Source organism: Numida meleagris, chromosome 6 (genome assembly GCF_002078875.1).
Source record: "Numida meleagris isolate 19003 breed g44 Domestic line chromosome 6, NumMel1.0, whole genome shotgun sequence".
Lineage (NCBI taxonomy): Eukaryota > Metazoa > Chordata > Aves > Galliformes > Numididae > Numida > Numida meleagris.
Genome location: NC_034414.1, coordinates 46,402,639 through 46,422,566, shown reverse-complemented (window position 1 = coordinate 46,422,566; position 19,928 = coordinate 46,402,639). Strand labels below are relative to the sequence as shown.

The window sequence follows — 19,928 nt, the reverse complement described above, 5'->3', positions numbered from 1 at the left end:
ATGTCATTGTAAGCTTTCTGTGTTTTTATGCTATTGCCTAGACATCTGCCATTAGCCTTTGTCTCTGCTGATGTGTCCTGTTACAGTGAAGCATCATAGAATGGTTTGGATTGTAAGGGAGCTTAAAGATCATCTGGGTCTAACCCCCCTGCCGTGGGCAGGGTTGCCAACCACTACATCATCATCCTGATGCTGGGATGGAAAAAAAAAAAAAAAAAGATGAACAAGAGATGCTGAAGATGTCACTGACATAGACTGAGGGTACCATAAAGTAGAGAAGCTAAAGGAAAAGAAAAATGCAAAGAAACTAAATGAATGCTAGGAGATGGTTTCTATGGTAGTGTGTGAACACATACTCCACTACCACAGATTATACAGCTGAGTTTCCTTCCTTTGGAAGCATCACAAGGCTCAGCACACGTGGAATACAAAGGGTGAGCCTCATAGTGGGGAACAAAAACACCTTTCTGATTCCAGGTTGGATGGATCTTTTTTGTCTCAAATCACTCTTCTGGTAAGGACTAGCATAAGTCTAAGAACATAAAGAAAGCTAGAAACCCACATACTGCTTCACATGTATCTAGGTTTCAACTCTGTTCATTCCGTCTGATTAGTCATACTTTAATCAAATGGGTATTGAAATAAAAAGCTTACATATCTTAAGACTTCTGTGATGAGCATCTGAAACAAAATGTGGGTGAAGCTATTTCAAAGGTGCAGGTTTCTCCAGGTTGAAGCTGCTGGCTGAGCTCAGTGGGATGCTGCCTGTGAGGCTTTGGTACGGAGGACCCCACTGTGTGCGGAGAAGCAGCTTTGAACTGCTCCTGGGCCATGTTCTGAAGAAGAGGTCTGGAATTTGGCTGACTGCAGTTTAACCCTGGATTTTGGCAGCATTATATAGCACAGAACATAATGAATAAACTCATGCCACAGGATGTGAGCACTTTTGAAAATGGATGCAAGGGTTAAAAGGAAAATGAAATTAAAATCCTAGGTGTTTTAGGGTTTTTTTTTGCTTTTTTTGAGGAAACGTGAATTAAATGAGTGCAGAGCCTTGTGTATGTGATCATGACCTGTAATAAAAGAAAATCCTTTTAAAATCCTGAGTTGGTTCTTAGAAAGATGCATTATTAAATGTGGGCACCGAGGCTTCTCTGAGATTTTCTGCTTAGTAGGAAAAACAGAAAGTGGAGAGCAAAGGGTAGGGGCTCCATTCATACCTAACTCGCAAACTACTGCAAGTGAAGAAAAGATAATTGCCCATTGGCAACAATGTCTCTGGAATGCTTTATATTTCAATCTGCTGCGTGAACATCTATCTCACTATCTTTCTCTCACATAGAAAATGAATCTCTTCTCATCTGTGGGAGACTCGCAAAGTATTTGTGGGGGGAGAGCTATAAAAATACACCAGTATTACAGAAAATAGCATCAGTGTGTTGGCCAGCTGACAGGAATATATTTACAGAATATTCTGTTACTCAGGCAGGCTTAAGAAACAGGCATTCATGGGAGGGCATTCATTTTAATGATAGAACTTAGCTATTGGCAAAAGAAACGTAATTTCTGTTTCATGGTGTAGAGAGTAGGGGTCATCCTGCAGATTTAAAAGCAAATTCAAGTTAGCAGCTAGCTCAGCCTCAGGAAGAAAGAGCAGGAGTGGAATATAACATGTGGAGTAGAGGATGAGGTTGGATTTCAGAAGAGTGAGCATGGCTCTCAGCTATTATCAGCCTGGCTTAGAGGTGCTTTCAGCTTTGCGTTCACCAGCAGCAGCCACAGCAGTGGCATTTTTCTCAGGATTGCACTTTGCTCCTATGGTGCTGGGATCAGATCTGTCTGGGAAGTGGCATACCTTTGCTTTCCTTTGCAGTAAGATTCAGTCCCCACACTGTAGAAGGATCAAGCCCCTGGCTCCTCCAGTGATGGAGCTGCATTGGCTTACCAAGCTGGTTGTCCGAGCGAGACATTCATGTCCTGTCATGGATAACTTAGGGTTGAAGTAAGTGTGAATATCCCAGGTGTCTTGTCCTCCCCTGAACTGTCAGTAGGTGCTTGATGTCTTCCCCAGCCTCATACTATCTCTAAAATGGTGGGTTGATGTGGAGGGCTTGTTGGGAAGGAAGGGGTCTCTTTGGGGATTTCTTCACTGATGAGTCTCAGAGCTAATACTAACCTTCCCTTTGTCCACTGGAAAGACAAGCCTGTGTCCTTGTACCCCAACTAGGACTACAGAGGGAAATCAGAGTTCAGATCTACAGGGAGCATTCAGTTGCTGCTGCCTCCAGTAGTGATGGCAGTCAGTGCTTTAAGCTAAAAGGCATCTCTGTGAACTCTCATTTAGAGGGAGCAGCAGTGGGAGTCCTGTTGAATTTCATATCTCTGCTCATACCTCCCTGCTCCCACCTGGGGGCTGAGCTGTTGCTCTCTGATGGATGAAGTACACAGGGTGCCTGCTTTGTACAGTGCTGTGAAAGCGATCTGTGAAAGTAAATGTCATGAATGTGTGAAATGAAGTTGCAGCAGTGACAGATCTTTTGTGTGAATGAGGCAGGCTTACAGCTGCGTGCTCTTTGTCAGGGCCCCAGTTCAGTGTTGCCTCAGTCATGGCGGTGTGGCATTTTCAGAAGCAGTGATAGAGCCTATGTACAGCCAGCAGTTCAATTGTGTCCTTTGCAGCATTACCGAACCTGCAGTCTTCTTTTGTTCATAAAAAGCTTGGCACGTTCTCCACATTGAGTAAAACACCAAATCTCCTGACAGTTTCCTGCCTTTGTACTCACTTATAGACTGTGCAGACAATCCTCAGTAACCTAAAGAGACTGCTATTGAGAGCTTGACGAAAAGACTGAAATGTTGATGTTACATGCCTGAAGACAGGAAAATATTGGCATCTGCTGTGATTCTCTCATTCTGTGCTCTGATTTTTTTCTACTTTCTCAGTTCAGCAGTGCAATCAATTCCTCTTCCTGCAGAGACGCCATGAGGAGGGCTCGCTGCACTTCCTCCTGTTGTCACGCTGGGACTCCAGGCTTCCCAAGGACAAGTGCCTTGTCAGGCTGCAGCTTCATACATTCCCGCCTGGTGCCAAGTTTTATGTCCCTTCTGACTCCTATTACGTGTTGGAAACAGAATATTCCCCCTGCTCTTGGAGGGAGAATCCCCCTCTAGCTGGCAGCACATTGTCATTTGGCACAGGGTGAATGAGTTTCTGGAATTGTCTGTACAAGTCTCATGTGTCCGACTACAGTGTTTGGCTGCTTCAGTCAGGGCATAAATGTGACTAATAGTCAGGCTCACTGGAACAGAGCAGAGACTGGTACTGCCCGGGTTTGTGCCCCTGTAGGGTGCTAATGTATCCTTGTTTAGAATACATAGAATTCCTTTCCTAGAGTTTTTCCATTCATTCTGAGCTGAATTTAGCAGCACTGAAAAGCAGCAGCATCCTCCACATTAAATCCCAGAGAGAAGCTGCTGATGTCATGTTTCGAAGGCTGTTCCTTGGGAGATAGAAATGCATTGGTGCTGCTTTTTAGCGCAGCCTTGGCTTTTACAGCATCCTGACTGCAGCAGCCGGATGCCTTCACATGCCCTTTTCCTCAGTAGCAGGAAGAGATGGAAATTACCCAGAAAACCTGTATACACTTGGTTTTGCTGCTTCCCACCAGGTACATGGGTTTTTGCTAACGAATGGCGCCAGTGCTGGCCTCAGGGAAGAGGAAGAAAAGCTGAAATGGTCTTGTCAGGGCAAATCCGTGGTCTCAGAAATCTGGTGTTTGCATAATCTCATCTTCTCCAAATATGAGCTGAAGTCAGAAAGAGCAGCCTCCCTGCTCCAGTGAAGTGATGTTTTGTACAGCATGTGTCAGGCTTGTTTCCGAAGTGCTCTGAGTGTGGATGTACAGATCCTTGTATCTGAGAATACAAGAGCTGAACGTGTTTGTATGTCTGCATCATGCTGGTGACAGTTACAATTACGTAAATCATCTGTTGGCACAAAGACCAAGAAGCCACTGTGTAGTAATCACAGCGATACAGGAACATGAAGTGAAAAGCTAACAAATGAGCGTGGTTTGAGCTTCCAGAAACAGAAAAAAATCTTATATAAGGCATGTAGCAGTGATTCTTTGTTGGGTGTCTTTGCAAGTCAGTATTATTCAGGATCACGTTCTGTGTTTTTAATGAACTAACATTTGTTAACAAAACTACTTATTCTATGTGCTGGTCATGGTTTTGTGAACATCTTTGCTGCGCTTTTTTTACTTTAGTATTTGTTTCCTTTCTCTGTATTTAACTGCCTTGACAAACACTGTTCAGCTGTTGCATTTTGAGTGGCTGGTGGCTCAGGCCCAGGAGCTGGGAAGTTCTTGGTTCAGATGCAGTCACACACAAAAGATGAATTCCACCCCTGTCTTGGAATCTTCTGTAATTGAGTCTTCTTAGCATTTTCTCTCTTATTTTGCGTCTGTAGAATGGAGTGGTGATGACCAGTGCCTTTGTAAAAAAGGGAAAATCTCCAAATGAGAGGTGCTGCGTGAAAACTTGGTAGAATTGCTGTCATATTCTGATCCTAACCTGGTCCTGAATCCCTTTGTTACTCTGCTCAGCTTACTGAAGATCCACTTCAGTTTCCCTGACAGAAACATGGAAGTCTTGTTGGATAGTCCAAGGATATTGAGAGAATCATTGATGTATGTGAAACTTTTCCTGTATTTTGAAATTTATACAAATGAAACATATGCGTCAGTGACAGAAGCCTGCATTTTCTATGAGCATTCTTTCATGTGCATTTTAGCTAGCTGAAATGTTTCATCTTAGTATTTACTGTTGTTGCCTTTCTAAAAAAAATCATTGCAAATACAAGCTGATTCTTTTCATTTAATAGGAGTCAGATTAGCAAAGTTTTGAATGAAAGACATGACTGCGTCTCTCAGAAATCTACTAATTGCCGTGGAAGTATGTCTCTAGCTTTCCCAGAGCTACAGACATGTTCTGCATTTTGGAAATGCTGTTGCCATGAATGTCTCTCCTATCATCATGACTTTGTTCTAGTATCCTCAGTCTGTCAGAAAGAAAATGACTACCCAGATTCCTGAAGCTTGGAAAATGGTCATTAAATACATTAGGCAAAAAGGAAATAGCATGTCTACTAAATCAAAGATGTTTTATACAAATCATGATGGGTCATGCTGAGAGATGTCTAGTTTGTTGAGCTTAGCAGTGTTTCCCTCCTTGAAAATTAGCCAAGAATTTAGCTCTTTCCATAACTTTCTAATCCACCTACACATCAGAGTTCATATTCTGTAACTGGCATGTTGTGCAAATCCAGTATTTTTCAGACCGGATAGTCCTTAATGCTTGTTTGATTACAACATAATTAAGAATAGAGTCTGGCCTGTGATTTTACTTATCCTGTTAGTAACTTGTAAATTCTTTTGTGCAGGATGTGTTCTGTGTAGAGCATAGAATTTCAAGACACTTTTCTTGCCACCCACGAAAATGTAGGTGGGAAGACAGTCAAAGAGTGTAAATGAGTTCTTTGCTTCTCAATGAAGTGCATTTCCTGAAGACAAAGGATGTTTCTTTTCCTTTGGAAAAGAATCTGGTGAAAACTGGGAATTGACACAGAAAAGAAGTGGAACTTTCCTCTTCACTGATCTGATACTCTGAGCTGCACAGTACGGTGGCGTTTCCTAAATGAATGTCAGTGTGGCTCAAGGCATCTTATATTGTGTCCTTCTCTAGATCACTATCATGCATCCTGCCCATGGGTATTATGGAAGGAGAAACCTTTGCTTGTTCATTATAAACTCTTAGGGGTCCCAGCCCCCTTTGTAAGGATTAGGTAATCATAGAATCATAGAATGGCTTGAGTTGGAAAGGACCTCAAAGATCATCTAGTTCCACCCCCGAGCCATGGGCAGGATTGCCAACCACTAGATCAAGTACTAGATCAGGCTGCCCAGGGCCCCATCCAGCCTGGCCTTGAGCACCTCCAGCAATGACATATCTGCAACCTCTCCGAGCAACCTGTTAATGGGTGGATATGAGATAGGTTGTTCTTTTAGAAGTCTGTGTCCCCGTTATTTCTCAGTGTAGGTGCAGGACTTCTAGGGAATTATGGAATTCGCATACTCACTCAGCGCCCTTCAATGTTTTAACATTTCACTCTGTGACTATGTTGTAGCTCAGTTTTCTTTGTTCCTTCCTGATACTTAATGCTGCTTCCTCTTGATGTATTATCGGTCTTTTTTCACATATACTTCTTTGAGAAGGCTTATATACTTCAGACATTTCCTTACATCTTTCAAACTATTAGATTGAAGAGGAGAGATGGAGAGATGTGAAAGAGATCCAGCCACACAGGGAAAGGGAAGGAAGGGGAATGCGTAAACTTGAGTTTTGGCAAAGGGGGCTTGAGGAAAGACCTGGTTTTAGAGCAATCTCAGAAGGAATTTATCCTTAAGAAAGTGCTTAAAAAGGTGGCAGCATAGGTAGGTAGGGGAAGGTCAGGAATGGCAAGGGTTGTGAGCCATCAGTCTGAAGAGCAGATGGAGCGAAGTGTGCTGGACTGTGGGAAAGAGGGAAGGAGCTGGAGGTCCTCTGTGAGGACAAACAAGCACAGTGTGAGGACAGTTGTTTTTTACCAAAAGGACCCTTGGGATGAGACGGCCAAGATTCTTTGCTACATTCCTAACAGCAAGGAGAACAGGAGGATGATAATGAAGAAGAGGCAATTATATGTAGAAAACAGTAGCTTTTTTAAGGAGCATAGTAATCTTTAAGAAGACGTACTTCCCATACACCCTGAATTCTGTCTTGAATTTGGTTTTGTGCATCAGAGAGATAGCTCTTATATCAAGCCTTAAATGGATGAACAAGTTCCAAATATGTATATACCTCAGTATGTTTGGTCTTTATGTCAGCAGATGGGAACTACTTGCTGAAGCTGGTACAACTCCTCCAGCCTAATGCTGTATAAAGATACATAGAAAAAAGATGATTCATACTGCTTCAGTCTGTACCAGTCAGTTATGCAGGAGGTGTAATGCAGGTTTAATATATTGTAAGCAAAAGATTCAATGAGCAGCAGCAAGCCTGTGCCAAGGAGCCCAATATGAAACCACAGAGACATACACTCAGATGGAACAGGGCAATATTTTCATTATCTTTTAAACATGTAAGATTATGCTAGTAAGATTATTTGTAGCTAATCATTGCTGAAATGGAGAATGTGATTCAGGACACTGTTTGTCCTGACTAGTATTGCCAAATATAAACTGAGCAAATCAGCCACAAACTTGCTGTCAGTCCTGGGCTTTATTTCAGGGTGTTTTTGCATAAGGATATCTCCTCCACTCTTGTTGTCATGATTCTTTGACAGAAGGAGGTGGGATGTTCATGAATTCTGGCTTCATGTAGTAACTGAGACCAGATAAGAGTATATGTTTCTTTGTGTATTCAGAGTATACAGGACAGTATTGTTTAGTGCAAGACAGAAATACACATTTCAGTGTCTGCGTTTTTCAGCAGTCACTGGCAGAGATAGATGTGACTAAGAGTGATTAATCTCAAACTATTGAACATATAAGGTAAATAATGGTCCTTGAAAACAAAGTGGCTCCTGGGGTAGCCAAGAAGGACTTCTGATCTTTGCCTTCCAATAGCTTCACTTAGTTGCACAGTGTTTTGATCATCTGGGATGCAGTGCGGGAATGCTGCAATGTCTACCCAGTGTTTTGCAGTTATTTAGAAAAAGAAGAAAAGTGCAGGGCCATCTGAGGACTCCTTAAAGGAAGAAATTAACACAGTGTAAGCAGAGTGGTGTGTGTGCATTCTTCTGCTGTATAGTTATACTAACATAATTGTAACAAAAAAACATACACCAACAAAACTTTCCCATGTAGAGAAGTCTTTGCTTTTTTTCTTTGTGGTGTTTAATAAAAATAGCCGTAGCTTGTTTGTTTAAAGTTATTTCTTCTTGGTGGTTTCAAAGTGGGCCCTATTATCCACTTCACTTTGGAGAAGCCATCAAGTTGCAATCTGTGCTTAGCAGCCTTTGGATGTGAGCCACGTTCCAGCTGTGCCCATGGCAAGCAAGTACAGAACAGGACCCTCTGAGATGAGAACCAGTGTTCTGTTAGGAAAACTATGTTTTTCCTAAGTGTTTCGGAATTGCTTATGACCTTTTTTTTCAAATTTTTGAGATTCAAAAATACAAAATGTTAATTTGGTTGTTCCTTCCACTCCACCAAGTGAACTATGAGCGTTGTAGAAGGTAAATATTCCCCATATGTTTGCTAATCTGAGCAAAGACAGTGTTAAGACAGGAAGTTGCCTTTTTGTCACATGTAGATTTAGGGTTCATGGTCATTTGCATATGTTGTTGATTCGCTTGTATTTCTCCATCCTTGTTTAAAGATATGTTTGTTTCAGACTAAACAGTTATTTCCCTGTTTTTAGTGAAATACTACATTGTTTTCTTTCATTTCATGATGCAGTGAGAAATCCATTGCTAGCATGCACTTTTGTTCTGGGAAGCTGCTTTACGTAATGAAACACAAATAAAAGGAGTGGTCACCATGTCTCTGGAAAATCCTTTTGGCCACACAGCCCCGAGGTGGCCCCATGTTGTTAGGTTTGAGCTAGACCCGCACAGTGTCTGACTGGAGATGCTCTGCTCAGTTACTGTCAGCTTTGCTCACTGGTACGGTGATAGTGATATCCTCTCCAATTAGTTTTATCCCAAGAACTTGCTGTGTTCTGTAGATCTGCATATATAAGCCCTTGCACTGCATGATATGCTCATACACGCATGAGATGGTGAGGCAGTAAGGACTAAGTAGTAGTTCACATTTTCAACTTTACCAGTTGTGTGGCCTGGACTAGAAGCCGAGAGCCCTGCTCTGCCTGATTTGAGCTGGAGCAGAGCTGCTGCAGGGGCTCTGCTGTGGGGGCTCCATGTGGCTATTGGCTGGTACTCAGCATGGCCTGAGAAGCCTCTGCCTTGGGGAAAGCTGTATCTCCAGTTCACCAGCCTTGGGGCTCCTGCTTTGCCTCTGACCCAGCACATACCAGTTGGAAATGGTATTTACAGAAAGCACGGGACATGCACTGTATAGTCTCTCACAGGATTTATCTTCCAAAAGCTCATTAGACTGATCTGCTTAAAGGCCATCAGCCCTGTTAGATTAAAGCTATAAAGAGCTCCCCTTGACTCTCTACTCTTATGGTTACTGTAATGTCTGTGAATGAACTCTGTCATGGACAAGAAAAAACTGCCTGTGTCATGGTTGGCATCATCCCCGTGCCACGAATATTCTCACTGGTAGTTTTATTTTTTGGTAGACAATGTACTTTGCATAAGACATGGAGAGATGGATTCTGCAGACAACTGAAAGTAACTCAATTAAGTAATAGAATGCAGATAAAATCAGTAAGGAATTTGATTTTCATAGGATCATAGAATCCTAGAATGGCCTGGGTTGAAAAGAACCTCAAAGGTCATCGAGTTTTAACCCCCTGTGCCATGGGCAGGGTTGCCAACTGCTAGACTGGGTTGCGCAGAGCCACGTCCAGCCTGGCCTTGAATGCCTCCAGGGATGGGGCATCCACAACCTCTCAGGGCAACCTGTTCCAGTGTGTCACCACCCTCTGAGTGAAAAACTTCCTCCTAATATCTAACCTTAATCTCCCCTGTCTTAGTTTAAAGCCATTCCCCCTTGTCCTATCACTATCAACCCATGTAAACAGTTGTTTCCCCTCCTGTTTATACTCTCCCTTCAAGTACTGGAAGGCCACAATCAGGTCTCCCCGGAGCCTTCTCTTCTCCAAGCTAAACAAGCCCAGTTCCCTCAACCTTTCTTCATAGGCAAGGTGCTCCTGTCCTCTGATGATCTTGGTGGCCCTCCTCTGGACCCGTTCCAAGAGCTCTGCATCTTTCTTGTGCTGGGGACCCCAGGCCTGCATGCAGTACATGCTGGATCTTCAAAGATCACCTTAATTCCTGAGTGTGAATAGCATCCCACTGCTGCTCTACTTTGAACTGAATTTCTTACACGCATCAATTGACACTGAGATTCCTTGGTGCTATGTTATCTGTTCAAGCAGGAGGGCCCTTTTGATAATGCCTTTCCTTCAAGTTCTTAAGTGTACTGTGTAACAATGTATTTGCATGAAATCTAGTGCTCCCTGACCATGTTCAAGCAGTGTGTGGTTATACAGGTAAGTGCAGACCACCATCTGTTGCTCTCACTCACCATCTAGGCCAGGGGAGAACAGGCTGGCATCGCACCCACTCCTGTCCTGGAAGTGTGTAGTTTGAGGATGGGAATTTGGGTTGGAAATTGTTTTGTACTAGTCTTAAGTTTCTTAGCTCAGTATTTGGGCGGAGGAAGCTTGAGATAAGCTGGATTGGACCATCCTCTGAAATACAAGAGGTATTTCAGAGGATAAAGTTGTAATTGGACACTGGCTCTTGGTTCTGAGACACGTTTATCATTCTACTTAGTAAAGTAGTGCATGTTGGTAAGAGTGCTAAACTCAGAGACTTCTGTTGCTTCAGAATGGCAGTCATTACTGTAACTAGGCTATATGGGTAAGTATGTTAAACACAGCACATAGACATCACTGCTTAGAGACAGTTGAGTTGCCTTTAACTGGCGTTCAGGTATTCATTTTTCTACACTTTGTTATGATTTATCAGAAAGTTTTGCTTAAGATTGTTCTTTACACAGCACCTTAGAAGAACCAGAAGATCATATCCTTCTTCTGAAAAGTGGGTCCATTTCTCCCATTTTTGTGTAGCCAGGTATGTCCAAGTGCCTCCCTAAGAGCTTCTGCATGAGGTGCTACTGAGAAACCTAAAAAGCAGGAGGGGGATGAAGCCTGTAGGTAGTCCACTTTTGGTTAATCCTCCTACACTGCTGGAAACAGGCTTTAATTCTGGGGTACAGTAAGCGTATAACATAGCCAAAATGCTGCATTTTTCAAGCACCAGAAATAGTGTATTTTAAAAATAGAGGGGAGACAAGAGAAATGTAGAAGAGTTGTGCTGTTTTAGTTAAACTGCAAAGCTTTCTGTCCTTTGTGTTTGCATCGTGGTGGGTAACTGCTCTTACCCACTGAAAAATTAGGTAATTTGATGATCAACACACATCTCCCTCTTGTTGTTCCTCTGATCTGTCACCTGAATGGGATGAGATAATCTTTCACCTCTGAACTTGTTGCGTTTCCGTGAGCTCACATTGTTGGCAGTGTCAATGAGTGAATTTCACCACAGGTCTGTTTTAACTTAAGGTGAGTCTGTAGCTGCACTGATGTGCTTCCAAATACCCCTGAGGCTTAATCACAATGAGTAAGCTGAATGTTTGTTTGCAAAATGCTTCTTTCAACCTAACTGCCCAAGAGAGGTGAATTCCTTTCTTGGGAATCAGAAAGAAGCACCCTTTTTAGTGAGGAAAGTGGGCATAAGATGAAAATCTAGATTTAAAAGATTGGAGAGGACAGTGTGCAGACCATAGCTTTGTGAAGTGGTGATCCATGAAGAGGGATTCAGCAGGGGAACCCGGGAGAACATCCATCAGATTGCCTTTACTTTGACTTTCTCTTTTATTTCTTTCTAGGTGTTCAAGAAATGTTTAGATATAACGTTGAGAGACATGGTTTAGAGGGGTTATTGGTGGTAGGTGGATGGTTGGACTGGGTGATCTTGTAGGTCTTTTCCAACCTAGCTAATTCTATGATTCTATGATTCTTAATGTCTGTCATTGAATTCAAGCCGAATTCATTATTTTCAGAAGCTGTAACTAGCACTCCTAAACTGCATGTGAATGGCAGGTTCCTCGGGAGTTTTTGAATACTTATTTATATTCAGTTTTGAGATTTCCTCACTCACAGCCCAGATGCTTCAAAATCACCAGCTTATTAGACACAAAGACTGTTGCTTTGGCAGATTTTCCATTTAGCATAGTCAGTGCACAATTCCTTGTATTTAAACCATTGGCAAAGTTAGCATCATGCCCCCAAAGCTAAGTTTGCTCTGCCCTCTTGTGTCTTTGGAATACGCTGCTAAGCGCACCCCAGATACAGCTGTTTTGTTATAAGAACTGGATTTTTCCCCCTCCAGACTTAAAATTAAAATGCTTAACCCATGATTATTCAGCTCTGATTTGAGTCTTGTCAATGGTTTACAGGCAAGTTTGGCCCAGTTCCAGGACTAATGGGGCGGGGGACCCACGGACCTATGCCCTGGGAAAGGGAAAAGGGAAAAAAGGTAGAGAGATGGGCCTAAAAACAAAACAGTGGCAACGATCTGAGGAAAAACAAACTAATTTACTAAATAAGATATCAGAATGCAAAATAGCACAATATAATACAATATAATTAAAATTGAAGTTAATAAATCAAGTAAAATGAGAGATAGTGTCCAAAAACCAAAAGGCCTTACTCTAATGCTGGCAGCGAGACAGCTAGGGAGGAAGACGCTGCCGAGATGAGCAGAAGGGGAGCGAGAGAACAGAAAGGGGTGTCTCGTGATATGTGAACAGTTTTTATCTTTCCCTCTGAACGGAAAATGGTAACAGAGCAGCAAAGTCCTCTGGGAGATGTAGTTCTTCTTCTCTTCTGAGAACCAGGTACCTGGAACTATCCACAATCCATGGAACTGGAGCATTAACTCTTTAACTCCCAGTGCACTACATGATGTTATGATGTGGAATACCGATAGCCAAAAATCATAAAACCATGACATGTCTTCAGTTATATGTATGACTCAATGTATATTTGAACTAAATATGCTCTGCCAGTATTTCACACAAACTGAAGGCAAAAAAAACTTGAGATTATTTTTAGTACAAGAATAAGCTTGATAAACACTATAAGGTTTTGGTTTTAATGAAACTTCAACTGAAAAATGAAGTACCAGAGAAAACAGTGTGAAAGGGGTTATTTGACCATAGAAGTAACAGTCCAAAGCTCCGATAAGTTTACGAAGATTAAAGACATTCAGAAGGACAAAAAAAAAAGTACAGACATGTAGGGATTTAAAGTAAAATACCTTTGAGTTGTTTTTTTTTTGTTGTTGTTTAAAATGGACTTAGGAGGCAGGGGTGAGCTGGAATTTCAGATTTCTTCCCCATATTGTATTAGGAGAAAAAGATGTTGCACTGGCCGTACATACAACATGTCCCCACAGGAGTAGAGTGCAGTAGTGCAAACTGGTGGAAGCTACAGTGAAGCATGGTGTACTGACCATCTCCGTTTATTTTTATAGAGGCTTAAGCATCTTCAAATTATAGAGACAACTATTCTATTAAGGGGTGGCTTTTCACACTAAAATAGGAAGTTCAGAGTTTGATACGGTCTGCTGTAAATCTTTTAAATAGCTTAAAGCTTAACATTTGCTGGTGATTGATCTAAGGCAGTCCTGATTTTGACACAGGTGTTATAGTTATCTTAATGAGTGTTTACAGCAGAGACCAGCACTTTTCAAGAGTAGCTTTGTCATTTCTCTGTATAAAGTTATGTGTGATGTGGAGACTGTGCACCTCATTTCTTCAGAAATAATCCTGATAGCCTTTCCAGCCATAGAGAGAAACTCAAGAGTGCTCTATTTGTAATTGCTAAACAGAATTAGGTGTCACACCTTTGTATGCTTCAGGACAAGTCTGTAACATACCCAGGGGACTCCAGGCCTTCTCTTGTGCTGCATTAGTAAACTTCTTCATCCCTCCACCTGCTTCAGAAATTAATTGCAGCAACTCCTTTTACCCTTCCCTTCTTGTCAATGTGCTCCTGGTACCTCCTGGTTGTAAAAAAAGATGCTGCTTCTAAAGAGCTTGATGAGAAGAAAAGATATTCCTGAGTCAACACCTTTTGTTTTTCCAGTAACTCTCTCAGGATTTTGGTTGCTGATGTTCAAACTGGAGCTTCAAACAGGTAGTTTGTTCAGCTGATGTTATGGCCTCGGAAGAAACAAAAGATCTTTTCCTTTAAACTCTCCTTAATGTAAATTCATAAATCATTCCATCACAACAGGGAGGCAAAGCCTTCTCCCACTTTGCAAATGGGAACTCAGATAAGATATGACTGGTGGTCGTGATCTCATGGCATGGGATTGGTGGAGTTGGCAATAAGTATCTGTTCTTTCTACATTAGGTAGTGAAAGATGAATTACTAGGTAGAGACACATGTTGAGACTGTAAATCTGAGGTTTAATAGGCAATGGCACCCTCAGGATTTCATTCCTCGCCATGGGTTTTGAGCTATTCTCACAGACAGTCTGTGAGCCTGAACTGTTTTTTTTCTTAAATCCTTTTCAGAAGAAAAGGAAATACACTTTTTTTATTTATGAATATAAAACATTGGATCTGCAATTTATCATTTCTTATCTTAGATCTCCAAAGTTGTAAGGACCACAGAAATCTGAATAGGAAAATACTTTGTGGTTTGTCTTGTTCTTATGGTTAGGTTTTTTTTTGCAGCTGCCCTGTGTGTCAGTACTTCATAACCATTTATAGTACAAGGACCATAGATCCTCATTAAATACCATCCAGGGCTTGTTTTGTATGGTGCTGTCACAGTGGTTTTCATTTATTATCATATAAGATTTGGTTAAACTGAGAACAGCCATGTATTTCTCTTATCTGATTTATCTACCTGCTGCATGGCAGTGTGTATTCAGTGCTGGACTTCTCGGGCCTTCTTTCTTTTGGGGATTTGGGTATTTTGTGATTGTTTTGCAGTCTGTCTGCGGGGCACCGATGGTGCAGAGAGCCTGGGTGTGGGAACCACTGCTCAACACCTCTTGTTTGAGCAAGCCCCAAGCATTAAGGTTTCAGCCAATTCTCAAAGACAGAAAACTTTTTTTCCCCAACCAGTATTTACTCTGCATCTTCCACGTCTTTATATCCCAGTCTCTACTGTTACCCTCATTGAACTTCATGCAGAATAATGCCCTTGCTGTTCCATGGGAGTAGAGCACTACTCTGGCAAAGCTCATGTCTGGTGCCCCAAATCTGCATAGCAGGAGGCCATTACTGCCTGGCGCAGCCATCACTCATGGTCTGGTAATGCCTGCTTACCTGCTGGCTTCAGAGATCACCCATTGCTCTGTGTTTGCAGTCAGTGTGATCCCAGCCATGGTCTCCATGTGAAGGTGAAGGAGGGGTGGGTTCAGGGTAGGTAGCAATAGAAGGACAGAAATGGCAGTTAATAAAGTTTAGCATGGAGAAGAAATGAGGATGGGATGGGGGAAAATGCAGAAAGTTCAAAAGAAAGGAGGGAGGAAGCCACCTGAGGTCATATGATCATGAAGAAAAGAGTTTAAAGAATATGTAGAAAGCAAGACACCACAAACTATATACCAAGATGGACCATAAAGATAAGGACAAAAATAGCAGGAAGGATACAGTGATATTTTGACCTTACATTTAAATATGACGTGTTTCTAACAACAAAAAATGCTACAGATGCTTTTGGTACTTGTCTGAAGTGAGAGCTGAACCCTGCCAAGTCTGAGCAGCCCTTCCTCATTGCTGTCAGGTTGGCAGCTCTGGGTTTGACACAGCCTACCTGTAGGGCCTGGCCAAGTTTCCGAGGGCAGGTCTCTGACAGACCACCAGGCACTTGGAAAAAATAAAGAAATATCACTTTGTAAATGTGCCCTACAAAAGTATGTAGCCTCTTTTATCACTGCACTCCTCTGACACTTGGAGAGATTTTCCTTTCTGATATCTTTGTTCACTGAAGGCCACATGAAGATGGGGCTGATAACGATGGTTATCTGCTGGTCGTGTGACTCGAAGCATGCACCCACTATGCCTGAGTTTTGCTTTCTGAACTGGAGAGTACAGAAATTGTGTTTGTGACAATCTCCTGAGAACTAAGGGCACTTGTGCATCACTGAAGATGGAAGACAAAGTAGCCTTTTCCAAACAGAATCAGTATCAACACGAAGAGTCGGTGGTAGGGCCAGACTCCTGTCTCTCATTCTCACCTCTAGACCATTACATTCATTTGTTTGTATGTTTACTGTTTCCTTTTTAACAGTGTTTCCCCATGGTGACTGGTTGCTACTGGCTTGGGAAGGGGCAGCAGCAGTGGCCAAGCATCCTGCACCCAACATGTACTCTGTAGGATTTTGCTGCAGCTGCTGGCTGCTGTGGGAGGAGAAGGGAAAGTTATATGTGCCTGTGGCTATTTGTTGCACCACATGGAGTGTATTGTGTAATTTTGTGCTGCGCAAAACCAGTTGTGAGATTGAGCCTCAGACGTAGAATTGTAGGTCTGTCCTGGACCTCAGGGCAGAGAAGGTGTGCTGAGACTGCACTCACTTTGATAGTAGGAGTTCAGGGATGAGAGAAAGCTTCAGAGTTTGTTTGACACCTTTGGAAGGAATAAAAGGGTCATCACTGACAGCTGGAGAACTTTTATAAACTGACTGTCATCTTCAGAATAGCAATATGTGCAGTTAAACTCAGCAGCACTTCTAGCTGTAGGCTGCGCTGAAATCTTGGGTTGAGTGAGCATTTTTTTGTCCTCAGGTCTAGCCATGAATTAATAGTTTGTTCTAGCAGCTTTAGTGGGCTAGAATTGCCTTCTTGGTGGAGAAAATGCCATTGCTTTGCAGAGTCTGCAGGAGTACTTTGAGATGCTAAGAGTCTTCTCTGTTTTTGTTGATCCAGGTGGTCTTTTGTAAGTACAAAGTCAAAAAGATTACTGTTTGCCCCTTCCTTTATCTCCCCATTCAAGTGTCATGTAGTTGGCAGGAACACTGAAACTTTCCTGTCTCCAATTGCTGTTGCAGGGGAGAGCAGTGGAGGGAGGTAAGATGGAACCATACGTCCCTCCTCATTTGCACTCTGAAGGCAAAGTTATTTGTGAGCCTTAAGCATATGGGTGGGAGAGCTGCCAAGGCAAAGCTGCTCCCAACTATCTGTAAACTAAATCTGATTCCTTAAATTCATCCAACTAAGGAACTTTCTTTCACTCTGGCAAAGGCTTGTAAATATTGCAGTACCTGTCACTTTTGGATGCTGCTTTCTGTTTTCATAGCAGCAAATTGAAAACTTTGAAGTCTGGGATGTTTTGTGTAGGTTTTTAAAGGTTGACCTCAAAGCATCAATATTTCTGCTCCTTTTAGGAGGTATGAAAATAGTCTTTTCAGAGAAAAAATCGTGTAGCAACATTTCTAATGGCTGGAGTTCTTATATGTTCTCAGAGCACTGAAGCAGCTATTGAGATCTGTATACCAAAGTATAAAAAATTTTGCCTCTCTTTTATTTTCAGTGTTGAAGTTTCCCCTTCTGTATGAGAAAAAAAATGTATAAATATATACTTAAAATGAAATGAAAAGCATTAATCCTAACAGCGCTTATTAAGTAGCTTCTAAATATGCAGTACTCTAAGAGTATATAGTTAATTTTAACTGGGGTATTAGTTTACGTGTACTTCTTAAATTCTGCATAGCATAGCCTCCACCTGTTTGTGTTCTCTGTGCTCACTGGGATAGATGTGGATGTTAGCAGGGCATGTTTTGCTTATTTTCAAGAAAAAATGCTGGCTGTTACAAACCTGTGACTTGAGTTTGCTAGGTATAGTTGTTCCCATCATGTAGAAAGATTTCACTTGGTCTCCCTTGAAATAAGTCTTATAAATGAGTTTTGGCAAACCCATTCTGAACTGTGATTCCATATTGTCAGCTAACTTGAGTTATAACTCATTTTTTACTCATTTTACAAAGTCAATCTGGCCATAGTTAAAACTCAGTGGGCACAGTATTTTTAAGACTGCCCTCACTGAGGAGTTAATTTAGATGGTTGCTCTTGTCTGTGTGATGTTCTTGATTTGATTTTGTCAATGTGTGTCAAGCTTTTGTCCAAAAATCTTTGGTCTTACTAACCTGTTCCAGAGATGTAACTGAAGCCAAGGTCCTCTTTACACTTGCAACCCAACCCTCTTGAGAGGTGGAGATTTATGATTGAGCACTGTGAATCATACTGTGCCTTCCCTCCATTCCTGCTGCATGCCTAGGGGAATTAAAGTTCTCCTTCAGCAAACAGGATGTAAGTCCTAGAGCACTTCAATCTACTGAATCACTGAGAAGGCTCTTTTGACTTCAGCCATCCCACAACCTCATCTGAACAAGCACAACATCAAGAGCAACACCCTGGAGCAGAACTACTCTGTTAAATTTTAGCAGGGTTTCTTTTTTTTTTTTTCTCTTTAATCAAAGTCCACTGAACAGTCTTGCCAAAGTGTCTCCATGGAAAGCAGTGTAATATCTCTGGCTTTGCCAGACCAGATGAGCACTGCTTTCATGGCAGAGATGTCTCAATTAACAGTGGGATGTATTGCATATCTCTCGCCTTGGCTGAAATAAATCCACACTGGAATCTGCTGCATGAGTGGCATGATCTCTGCTTTGAGATACTGCCTGCTCCCACCACACTTGCTAACCATACAGGTTTCTGTAAAATGCTAAAAGCTAACATCCCAGTGGCTTTTTACTTCACTGGCTACAACTTGCGCAGTTATGTATTTCTGTGTGAGTAATGGTTTTTGCCTACCTACTTGAGAAAATGTGCGTCTTATATATTTCCATTTTAGTGTGTCCAGAAATTGCCCTTTTATCTTCAGAAATGTTTCCGGAATTGCAAATTCATGTCTGGTTGATAGTCTTTCTGATGTTTTAATATCAACTGGTAAAGTATAGCTGACTACTAAGAAGCAGTTAGTTTGAAGAGAGCTTGTAAAGATGCAGCTGAGAAGCTAAATTGACCTTAAATTGGGCTCTTTATGTCTTGTAGATGAGAGGATCTGTTCACCACCCTTTATGGAGCTGACAAGTGCCTGTGGAGAAGATACCTTGCAGCTTATAGAGAAGAATGGATTGGCATTCCCATTCAGTATGTATATGGATTTTTAATTGGTGCTTCAATTAAGTTTGGAATATTGCACAAGCTCCCCTAAGAACTTCGTGGCCAATATTGCAGGAGAGTGTGTTTCATTGCCAAAGTGTGCAGGCTGTTAAAACCTTCAGATGCTCTGAAGCAGTCTGATTGGAATGTGGAATAAAATCCCTCCCTATCCACTTTTGTTTTGCTTTTTGTTGATGTTCATTACTTTAAACACCTCTACAGTAAATATGTGTTCCTGGGAAATGCTAATAGTTCTAACAAAGTTAGCCTCTTGCCCTGAACTTGTGCAAGAGATTTTTCCTGCCAGCTGCAGTCATTATTTTTCTTCAGAAAATCATTCCCTTGCTGACTGCCCATTTTTCCACCACCTCTCCCTTTCCATGGTTCAGGCTGCAAATTATAATTTTAGAGGGTGGAAGAAAGAGTGTAACATATATATCACAGGCTCCAAGGGCCTACAGTCTCAAACTGCTGCTGTGATCTTTTTCTGCTTTTTAGGTTCAGAGGTTCAGTTTTTAGGTTCATTTGTTAGGTTCAGAGGTAAAGTTGTGTGCAAAAAGCATGTTTTGCCCTCGCTGCCATTGCTCTCCTAAAAGAGATAGGTCTCCTGAAACTAGATTGGAAAGCAGGAATTTAGAGCCCACTAAATGGCTTTGACCCCATTACCTCACCCCATGTACACTGTCTTCTCAGTACAGGCTGGGTAGTGCTGATCCTGTACTGTATCAAGCAGCGTAGACTACGTATTCAGGAGGCCTGAGTCAGTCCCTCTAAATGATGATAAAATTAAAAAAATAAGAAGAGTGACAGTGTGGGAGTGCTTTTTCCTGCTTCTTTTATTTCTTTTTTTTCCTAAACCCTCCTGCTTTCCAGAGCATGTGTCCACGAGACATCATGGAGCACTTTGCAAAATGTCCAGTTACAACTTATTTTGGACTCTAGTGCAGATCATCTGCCTTCCATAGCTGCCTGTACTCATGCCTGGCAGCTTTATTCTTCCAACAAGCC

The 19,928-nt window shown here is 41.9% G+C and overlaps 1 protein-coding gene across 2 annotated transcripts in view; it reads left to right on the top strand.

Moving 5' to 3' along the window:
• ITPK1 (inositol-tetrakisphosphate 1-kinase) overlaps positions 1 to 19,928 on the top strand; it is a 139,592-nt gene that overhangs the window by 98,352 nt on the left and 21,312 nt on the right. For both annotated transcript variants that reach the window (XM_021403833.1, XM_021403834.1), the window contains exon 6: positions 18,810 to 18,908. In XM_021403833.1, the coding sequence (XP_021259508.1) occupies positions 18,810 to 18,908 (99 nt within the window). The remainder of the gene's footprint in view (positions 1 to 18,809; positions 18,909 to 19,928) is intronic.